Genomic DNA, 11,100 nt, shown 5'->3' with positions numbered 1-11,100 from the left:
CAGAATTTTTTAGCGTTATAACGTCGTTATGACAGTGTTTAGACAACGTTGTTTTTAACATAATTATTTTTTAACATAATTATCTGTGAGTTGTCAGCATTAACATAAACAAAAAACTGAAGTTTTTCTGCCGACGTTTTGTCAAGTGCCGTGATAAATATTTGTCTAATATAGACACGGGTAATTTATAATAATTATATGATTTTTGTATGGCTGTCGTCATCAGTTAAAATTTCACAGTCTTAAGTGTTCATATATTTTTTGTTTAAAATACTTTCATTGTGTAAAAAAACGCTTAAAAATTAGACATGAAGCAAATAAAAAATATCAACTTTCGACTATTACTATTGTTGAACTGTCATCACCTTATGTGAATTTGTCTTGCTGTTACCCAACTGTCAATTCTGTAAACAAATATTCAAGTAGTCTATAAAATTTACATTGTTTATAATTAAGTGTTTATTTTTTATTACAGAAATCTGTTAAGATAAATATATATATTTTATTTAATTGCAAACTCAAATAATTTTGAAACAATGAGCCAAGCTGATATAAAACATTCGTTAAGAAAATTGGAATTTCCAGCCTGTGTTAAGGAGGCTTTACCACGTATCGGTTAGTATTGGAAGCTAATAAATAAATATAAACAATTCATTACTTAATTTTTTGCTTATGTTTTCAGAAAGTATTATTATTGGCCGTGGAAAGCAAAACTTTATTATGCAGTTAATATCAGAATTTGTGTTTTTGGAACGTAGCAAGGATATTGACGTACGGAGAGGACAGTCGCCACAATCATATGGAAACATGCATATGAATAAAATACAAGAGTTTCAATTGATACTTGTACTAATAGAATTTTTTTCACAACCCGGTCCAGACTCTACCAGAAACGCGGTTTTCCTTTCACTATTTGGCACCAATTTAACCCCTCAACGCTCCAAAATATTGTGTAAACTTATAAGTACAGCTGTATCTGGATCTGTAGCGCCACTGTTATCATCTGCAGGTACATGGATGCAACAGGTTGGTTGCACAACACCACCCTCTTTAGAAGTTGCTCAAAGTTTAGTTAGTGATTTTATAATATTTTCTCGTAAAACATCGGAGCAATTAAAACAATTACCTTTGGTGGCGCCACACTTTGCAGCCAACTTAATGACAGCAGTAGCCGATTTGTATTTAAATGATCAAAGAGGTGGGTTGACCGCACCTCCTGATGCACTTTTAGATGTTTTTTGCGAATGGGTTACCGAAAATCCTTCCTTATGTTTAGCATCGCAGCAACCTTTAGCGTTGCCCATAGGAGCCATTGCAATGCCGGTAGTTACACCTATCGCTGGTCTAATTAGGTGGTCGGTTTTGTCGCCGCTTGTGTCAAATCGTAATACCTACAGTAATTTGCATTTATCCTTGCTGCAAACACTTTTAGAAATAGTTAATAATGGACCACCGACTGCACTTAGTGCTCAACATTTGGCTATGATCGCAGTACCTTTAAAAAATCATGCTGCTCGTTTAACGGCAGACGAAATAGATCCATCAAAAAATTTAGATTTTCAAAAATGTTTGGAACGTTACGCACAAGCCGTTCAAGTAGGACTAAGTGGAAATTGTGTATATGGTAATGTGCCTCAATTATTAAGCGCTCTCGAATCTTTACCTCCTCATAGTTTAATGAAAATTGTAATTTCAGCGAATAAAAGCTTATAAAACGTTAAAAATGTTATTTTTTATTTATTAGTTGATTAAATTTCAATTCATACATTTTATTTAAAATGGTCTAAATCTTCGAGTCTGTTTTAACGACTCAATTTTCTTTTTATCATCATCGAATTTTTTTCTCAATTCAATTATGTTTTTCATTTTGGATTCTCTAATTTGGAACGTGTAAAAATTAGCTAATTCCTTTTTTTTTCTTCCGCGCTCAATTTTTTCTTCCAACTTGCCAATGACTGTATCCTTCTGTTCAAATCCTGAATTTCTACCTTGTTTTCCAACAGTTACCCATCCGTCGGCGTCGGCTACACTGTTTTTAGCAGCTACAGCAGCTTCTCTTTCCCTTTCGTCGTAGTCTGCCATATATTCATCTATGTACTTTTGAGTCTTGGCAACATCCAACAGCTTATGTTGGTATTGCGAATGCCACAACTGCATGCCACTGTCAATTATTGATTCTCCGGTGGCATCATATAAATCAATGCTGGTAATTTGCAAAGCTCTCCTCACGCTATTGGTTGTCTTAAACACTACGTAAGCTACTTTAAATTTAAAGGGTGTTTCTTTATTGCTGAATTCGGTAATATTTTTAAGCCATTTGTCTGTTTCATTTTTGCCTGGTTTTTCAGCAAATGTGACAGAAACCACTGAGCTCGTCCGGTTGAAAAATTCCTCTAGACTTTTTTCAGTTACATAGGGAGGTATATTTAACAAAAACAACGTTCGCCCTTTAGGTTTATTAGGATCCATTAGTCGTATGAAATGTTCTTTCATATAGATGCTATGGCAGTGCTCTACATCGGGTGATAAACGCAGGGAAACAACTAAAAATACTCAAGGTTTAGCATAATTTGATAAGCCTATTTACAGATAATTTTCTCACCTTTATAACCATCGATTTCAACCATCGTTATTTTTAATGTTTCTTATTTTATTACAAATTAAATTGATGTGATTTTAATGCTCTAATGTTATTTTTTTATTTATATTACACGTGCTATTTCTAAAAAGTTTGTTTACAGTTTTTTTTTGGATGTTGATTTTATTTGACAGTTGCATTTGTGTGTATTAAAAATGTAAAGAAAGCAAAACGTCAAAAACGATAACAATATTTAATACACATATTGTTATCGTTTTTATTATCGTTTTTATTATCGATTTTTAAACTAAACGAATTTTATAGTGTAAATTTGTTCAACAATTTTTTATTTTATTACGGTAATTTTAATTTTTTTTTTTAGATTAATTTAAGGAATTTAATATTTTGTAATAATAATGATTGACATTTGATTAAATTATCTCACATGTAATAGAATTACTTAACCTGACCTATCACTATTGCGCCGAATCAAAATGTAAATGAATAAACTTGATGGAGCATTGTTAAAGGAAGAATAACACATACAGAATTAATAAAATTTTCATCTCTTCATCAATTAAAAGTCAATTTTACTATATTTCTTTGAATTAAAAATTAAGGAAAACCTCTACTTGTTGTTGCAAATTACTTTTGGTCATTTGACCAAAACTATTCGATTTAAATGAATACGGTGCCAAATCATGGATTTATTGAGGTACATTCTCTGCATCCTCATCACCAACATCAACATCAGCCGCACTGCAAGCAACAGTGTTTTGTTTTCACTGAAATTGCAGACATTGTCGAGTTGCCACCGGAAATAACCAAAATTGGAAGTGAAAAGATGCAAAATGGTGGAATATCTCAGTATACCAAGGATCCTTGTGCAAGTTCGGGAGGCATGGATTCACCAACAGAATCTGAAATTAAAAAGTCAAGAAGCAAACGAATTCTCATTGTGTTGGGTGTAATGTTAGCATGTATTGCCATGGCCGGGGGAATTCCGCTAGCCTTACAACTCAGGCAATCTTCGCTGCTGGAAGCAAGATTGGCTTTCATCAGACGTCTACTGAGTGAAGCTCCTCTAATTGAGGGCTCTTGGACACCAACTCGGGAACAGAATTACAGCAGTAGCATGAATGAAATGCGTCAGAAATATGTGGGCGCAGTGTTGTGGCCTATTGCGGTGCCATGTGGCGCTCAGTACTTGGATGCTGTGCAACTGGCTTTGGAAGGGATTGATGAGGCTAGAAGAATAACAGCTGTTACGGATTCAATGCATATCGTTGAATCTGCCGATGAAATGGAACAAACCCACATTCGTGGTGAAGTAGCTGTGTTAATGGGACTTGGTGGAGGTCATGCCTTGGGCACAAGTTTAGCAGTTCTACGCTCTATGTATTTACTAGGTGCACGTTTCGTTTCAATTACTAGTTTGGAATGCACCACTCCTTGGGCGGCGTCCACTAAAAATTTGGACTATTTAGTTGAAGGAAATGCGACCAATTCCATTAATGATTTCGGAAAGGTATGCTTTTTCAAATATTTCAAACATATGTATTTATATTATATACTTACTGCAATAAATACCATGTATGTTTTTGGGAATTTCGTGCCAAGTGGCCAAACTTTAAAAATCGATGTGTTTCGATATGGGATAGTAGACCAGACACAAATTTTCAGCTCTATTGGTGAATAACAGCCGGAGTGAAATGCGAGTGAAATATCTAGAAAGAGATTATGTTTTAACTCAAGAATAAATAATTTTATTCAATATTTGACACCTAATTTTCCCCCAAATTTTTCAAAATGGACTTTTTTGTTGTTCATTTAGAAAATTTAAGATATATATTTTAGTCAAATATTTGAAAAGTGTGAACATTCCTTCAGTTTTGAACCGATATACTGATATAATTAAAATAAAATACCTTTACCGGTAGATACTTATTCTATGATAGATATTGTTATTCGTTGTGTTCAACCCTAATTTTCTAAACTACTTATCCGATTCTATTATAATGTATGTATGTATATCTTTATTTCTTTCTTTTAGACAATGTTATTTGAAATGAATCGCATTGGAATGCTAATAGAAATCTCTCATCTTTCTGATACTGCAATGGTAGCTGCACTACGAACAGCCAAAGCTCCTGTATTGCTAATAAACTCAGCACCTTCGTCATATTGCAATAGTACAAATGTAGCTGCCATTCCTGATCGTGTTCTTAGGTTGATAAATTCTTTATAAATTGATCAATTTGTTTATTATTTTTTTTTTATTTTTATTTTTAATTATTTCCAGTTTACTTCCCGATAATGGCGGTGTTATCATGCTTAATCTTGAACGTTGTGGAGAACGCCTAATAAGCGTTCGCGAAGCTATTAATGCCATTAATTACGTTCGAAAGGTAGCCGGTGTTGATCATATTGGTTTGAGTGGTGCTCCAAAGGGATACGCTTTCCTTTTGGCTGAGTTAGCTCGAGATCGCGTTTGGGGAAATGCTGCCATTAAAAAACTAATTGGTGGTAATGTTGTGCGTATATTACGAGAAGTTGAAACTCTAAAGAATCGTTTGCCTCTGTATGAGGAGTGGATACCACATGAACTGATTGAGAGCAATTCATATTGCCGATATCCAGAATCTTAAATATATACGTACATTTTTATTTATGTGTTTATAAAATTAAAAGAAAAATGATTTGTAAACTTCGATAAAAGATCACAAAATATGGAGATAATGAGTGATATTTTAAGTAATTGTTTACTCGAGTACTCAATAACTAATTACTATATTTATTGTAGAAATGCACCACTTTTAAAAATTAAACATTAAAATAAATTGAATTAGTTAAAATATTTGTTGATGGACTTCAAAAGTGTTTATGTTTTAACTTTTTCTTACAAATGAGTAGTTTCACTTCCTAATTAAGAAGATAAAAATTACTTCCTGTAAATGACTTCACATGTAGTGAATTTGAAATCAAAAGAACATTCCTCCTATGACAAGCCTGTGTTAAAATCATAACTCCTACAGGTCTTTTTCAGTATATCCTTGGAGTAAATTCTACTTCTTTTTAGCTTCTTTGGAAGTTCTTTTTTTGCTGGGTTCTTTATCATTTTAATTTTTTAATGTTATATTTGAGTAAATATGAGACAAAATTCGTTATATATTTCAAGAACCGATTCAATATTTTTTTCTAAACTGTCAACGTAAACTAAATTGCAGGGTTACCAACTTTTGTAATATACATTAGATTTTTTATGAAATTGTAATTTCTACACATAAAACATATTTGGAAACCTTCCAAAGGGAAAACTACATCATCTAAAGGTAAATTACGTGCAAGGCATAATCTTTAGTATGAGAAATTCTTAATTATTATTCACAACTAAAGTGGTGTAGGGTATTTTGGGTTTGTGCTGATGTTTGTAACGCACAATAATATTGGACCTATACCCACCTTAAAGTATACCACTCGGCTCAAAATCATTTTCCGACCGTCTGTCCGTCCATGTAAACCTTGTAATCAAACTACAGGCCGCAATTTTGAATGAAATTTGGTACATGATCTTTTATTGTCCCAGAGACTCTAAACTTAAAATAAATAAGAAATTAATTTATTTCTTCAATAATTTTTTTTGAATATGTACCTTTATGTCTAAAAAAAATACTTTTTTGGTTTGAGTTCAGTACCATAGAGAGAATGGCAAATTATTTCGAAAATATAACAACAAGAACTCGTTGTTGAAAATCCAAATGATAAACGTTTATGTTGTGTGTGGTTTTCAAGAATGAGACAATTTGTAAAGACATTTACAAATTGGTCGTTGGTCGTATGGAATGTGAATAACGTTCAAATGATATAGATCCTGTATCATTTCACACAATTATTTGGATCATCTGAGAACCCATAAGTGGGACCTTTGGTACATTATCGTTTAGTTTTATATTTTCGAATATTGTAAGTACAATACTGTTAAAATTTTATAAAAAATATTTCGTGAAAAATTTTTGAGATTTTAGATATAAATGAGTAAGCTTATTGGTACTTTCTTGTTTTTCAATTATTAAATAAACCTATTATTAATATCAAACCTAGCAGTATCCGTTCTGGATTAGATTCTACATTGCTAAATATAAACCCTTACTTGTTAAAACTGCGAAAAAGTATATTTCCATTAAAATTACAAAATTACGAAAGTATTAAAATAATATTTGTCCAATATTTACTCAGCCCTTTGTCATAGCCACAAATTGCCAGTTTACTTTAAGCTAATGCGAGTTTAAAAAGATTTAAGATTAGGCATTACTCATTATTTATTTAAAATGGGAATGCAATGCGCTGTTTACCATCACTTAAATGGTCCACTATTAATGTATTTAATGTACATACTTTTAAGAAATGTACATATGTATGAACATACATTTTAAGGGGTGTCATGAATTTAGGGTATTCGTGTCGTATGAATAACATTTAATTATTTATAAAATGTACATTAGACCGACTCACAAAAAATGGTGCTTGAGTTACCCCCCTTAAAATATTCGCTGGTTTGTAATATCATGTTACCCAAAATATTTTCGGTAAAGTGTTATTTTTATGTTAAATTCAATATTTTATCCAGCCTTTAATAATTTTTGTTATGTTTTATAATGGCTCCCAAAATATTTCTAGTCCTAGACCGCTAGACCGCTTACAAAAAAGTTACTTTTTAGTTATTTTTTAAATTCTACAGTATTTCATAAACATAATATATAATATGTGGTATGATTTGAAAGGTTTCTTGAAGCTAAGTCTACAAGTCAACATTTTATTTTTATTAGTGAAAAACCTAACAAATTTAAATACTTTGGAATATGACAATTAGGAGCAGAAGGTTATTTAAAATCCATTTCAAACAATACCCCATATTTCAAAACAAAACAAAAAATTTAATTTGGTCCAGCTCATGAACGGTCATCGCTAGACTTAAAATATTTTGGGAATCATCATAAAACGAAGCAAGGTAAATTTTGAGAGGGGTAACGAAAACATTTTTTTGCTTTCCATACAAAGTGAGTAGGTCTAATGTACATACACACATACGCATATACATGGATACAAACATGTTTTCAGTAGTTCTTTCCCTTAATGTAAATATTTATTTAAAATGTCTTCTTTTCGTTTTATTATTTCATGAATGAAAAAGCATATTCAAACTAACTAATAAAAGAAAAAGTTTGTCGATAAAATATCTTTGTTTATTTTACATTTACCCTAAAAATTTTTTTATCAAATACAAGAACTTAACATTCGTGGACATATTAATGAAGGCACTAATGTATTTTTACAAACTTAGGTCCAACAATGACTTAATTGGGCCCACTGCGATTCCAAAAGACTGACAAACGTTCCGTCAGCGTGATTCATAAAATTTTATGGACAAACGTATCCGTAGTTAAATGCCATAATATAAAATATTCAGTAATTGATTTTCATTTTATTACATATAATAAAAAACTTTGTTGAAACGAACATTTCAGTTTTTTCTTAACTTATTACACTTGGAAAAATATTTGTATTCATTCTCTCCATAGGTTTTAAAATAACTTAAAAAACTTATCCATTTTATGTGTTTATATTATTTTATCCTTGACTGTATTTATAAATAACTACATACATATTAGAGTTGTCAATTATTCGGGTTAAAAATTATAATATTTTTTTTATTCGAGTAGTCGACGAAATTTTATAAATTTTTCGATTATTCGAACAAATAACGAATAAAAGATTTTATTCGAATTATTAAGAAAAAAAAAAAAAAATAAATAAAATTTGCCAAACACCTCCAAAATCTTAAGATTTAGATTTAAAAGTGGAAACTGAGGCTTTTATAATGATATATGTATGTATGTATGTATACGATGTTTAGAGAAATATGTAAGCATTTAATCAGCTACTTAACATGTTTTATATCCATTTCCGACCCAATCGAAAAATTAGAATCTACTAGATTCTAAAACGATCTAGCTGTACATCATCTTTTAAAAACACATAGAAGAAGCTAGGGGGTTTGAATTTTTAACAAATATTTTTTTTGTTATTAAAAACAACATATAAAGTTCCCTTTAGAAAATTACTATAAAGCGGATGACAACGAAATTCGAAATTTAAAAATTTTTAAGAAACCAAAATGTGAAATATTATGAGGATCGGCCAATATTCGATATAAAGATGTCATAATAAACTGTCTGTAACGTACATAACTCGCTTAAAAATAGTAGTATAACAACTAAATTCTACATAAACAGGTTTCTTAAGATAATTATCATAATTATGTAAGCACAATACACGATGCGACCTTTTAAATACCTTTGCTTACAACCAAGTTCGTATATTGCACACAAATGTAACAATTTTAAAACAATTTCTTAATACAACTTTGTTTTGTAAAACAAATTTTTTAATACAAGCATTTTTTTGCTGCGACCATTTTGTAGAACTTGCAAAAGTATCAAAACATTTAACTCACAACTTCTTAACCCTCCGTCATGCACATGTTCCGATAGTCACGTACGTAACGCATGTATCTAGCGAGATACACTATGTATTTCAGTACATTTATATGAAAAATATGCCATTTTAGTAACAATATTACGATATCTAACAATATTTGTAGAGGTTACCTGGAGACTCAAACCCCTAAACAAATTAGAAATATATTAAAATTACAGTTAAATTCGTAAAATATCTGGCCAGATACATGCGCATGACAGAGGGTTAAGGAATCCTACATTCCACATTTAAAATTGCAAAATGTAAATTTTTATAAATTGCAAAAGGTATTAAACGATTTGTTTCAATTGTAACAGATCTTTTGATTTGGCATTTGTTTTACAAAAAAATTAATGTAATTCATTGTTCAATATTATAATAAAATATGGTTATTCGAATATTCGATTATTCGACAAAATTTGTTCGAATTATTCTATATTCTAAATTGGAAATTTTTTATTCACTCGAAGAAAAACAAAAATTTTTCCTCGATTAATCGAATAATTTTTATTTAAATGACAACCCTAATACATATACCTATACATGTATGTACATACATCCATATATGGACAATTCCATACTATCGTTTGTGGCATTTATACTCCTATATACTATATTTCATAAAAATATTCATTATATTTCCTTCAGAATATACCAACTATATGTGAAAAAATTACTTCTATTTTATGAAGTAAAATGAGGATATCATACGTAAAAATGTAAGAATGTTATATTCGACTGTGCCGATTCTTACATATACATATATCCTTCACCATAATGTATGTATGGTTGTTATATTCGGATATGCCGAGTTTTTTATACTCACCATCAAATCCTATGTCGAATTTCATCGCTATACTAGCATTTTTAAAAGATGCTTTTCGGCCTGCGAAAACGTGAACCAGTGTTGCCCATTTTCAATACCAAATAAACCTTACCTTAAGAAAATATTTGTGTTAAATTTTAACTCTCCAACTTTCAGTTTGGACTCTATTGTGCTCTCAACAGACAGATTATTATTTTTATGTTCGATACCCACAATGCGACCAATAAGCTCTTGAGTATTTAATGTTTGCGGGTGGAGTTATATGGTGGCTAGGATTATTAGTGGGCCGATTTAAACAATTTTCAACGGCATTCGTTATTAAATGATCTTTTAAATTTGTAAATGTTTTAAGAGTGATTATTTTGTCAGTCGTAATTTACTTTATAATGGGATTGCCCATACGTGTGTGTATATAAGAGTTATGTACAATTACGTATTTATGCGTTTTAGTTGTTTATACTATTCATTGTTACATAGAATATTTTGCCGTTTGTGACACTTTATCGTTAAATTTATATCCGGCCAGTGGCACTTTAACTTGAGTGTTTCGAATTTCCGTTTCCGTTTAAGTGTGTGCTTCGATCTTGTGCAACTACATAAGTTTATACATTCATTTATACATTTATACATTTCTTACTCACACACATACTTAATACATATCTACATATGTATATATGTGAATTAAACTAATGTGAACGGTTGGGCCACTTCATCATCAGATATATTGGTACTACTTGCACTATTTATTTAGTGTGAGTACTTATTTGTTTTGTGAGTTACCTCTTGAATTAATCAACAATTTATAATATTAATGCAACATAATTAATGTGTCAAATACACAAAACCAAACAGTATGTATAAACACGCACCTATACACATATATAAAAACATGTTTATAAAAACTATACAGTAAAAAATTAAAAAAGAAGAAAATGAAGAAGGATTCTTTCAAAACCACAGTTTTAGTTATCAGTTTAGGTATTGTCAGAACAAATTTTTGGGGATTTTGTACTTGCAATTAAATTCTGAACAGCTTATTATTCAATGACTTCTTATCAGTAGTTTACTAAGGGCTTTAAATGATCGGATATTTAAAATGTATGTTTAATTATTTTATGAAGGATTAATGAAATTAAGCTTTAATTTTTTTAACATTTTT

General features: G+C 30.5%; 3 protein-coding genes across 3 annotated transcripts; 2 read left to right on the top strand and 1 right to left on the bottom strand.

Annotated features, from left to right (window-relative positions):
* The first annotated feature begins 276 nt into the window (after positions 1-276).
* On the top strand, positions 277-1,724 carry LOC111690877 (uncharacterized protein C7orf26 homolog). The gene is made up of 3 exons (XM_046948070.1): positions 277-406; positions 476-615; positions 683-1,724. The coding sequence occupies exons 2-3, from the start codon at positions 537-539 to the stop codon at positions 1,711-1,713; spliced, it is 1,110 nt and encodes a 369-aa protein (XP_046804026.1). The 5' UTR covers positions 277-406; positions 476-536; the 3' UTR covers positions 1,714-1,724.
* On the bottom strand, positions 1,718-2,746 carry LOC111690878 (ribosomal RNA-processing protein 7 homolog A). The gene is made up of 2 exons (XM_023453461.2): positions 2,603-2,746; positions 1,718-2,543 (listed from the first exon to the last, which is right to left on the bottom strand). Exons 1-2 carry the CDS (start codon positions 2,625-2,627, stop codon positions 1,774-1,776), a joined length of 795 nt encoding a protein of 264 aa, XP_023309229.2. The 5' UTR covers positions 2,628-2,746; the 3' UTR covers positions 1,718-1,773.
* A 366-nt stretch (positions 2,747-3,112) lies between these two features.
* Positions 3,113-5,447, top strand: LOC111690885 (dipeptidase 3). The gene is made up of 3 exons (XM_023453473.2): positions 3,113-4,106; positions 4,632-4,807; positions 4,881-5,447. Exons 1-3 carry the CDS (start codon positions 3,261-3,263, stop codon positions 5,224-5,226), a joined length of 1,368 nt encoding a protein of 455 aa, XP_023309241.2. The 5' UTR covers positions 3,113-3,260; the 3' UTR covers positions 5,227-5,447.
* Positions 5,448-11,100: the final 5,653 nt, after the last annotated feature.

This window comes from Lucilia cuprina, chromosome 4 (assembly GCF_022045245.1).
Source record: "Lucilia cuprina isolate Lc7/37 chromosome 4, ASM2204524v1, whole genome shotgun sequence".
Taxonomy (NCBI): Eukaryota; Metazoa; Arthropoda; class Insecta; order Diptera; family Calliphoridae; genus Lucilia; species Lucilia cuprina.
The sequence above is the reverse complement of the archived record's forward strand: the minus strand, read 5'-3'. Positions and strand labels throughout refer to the sequence as shown.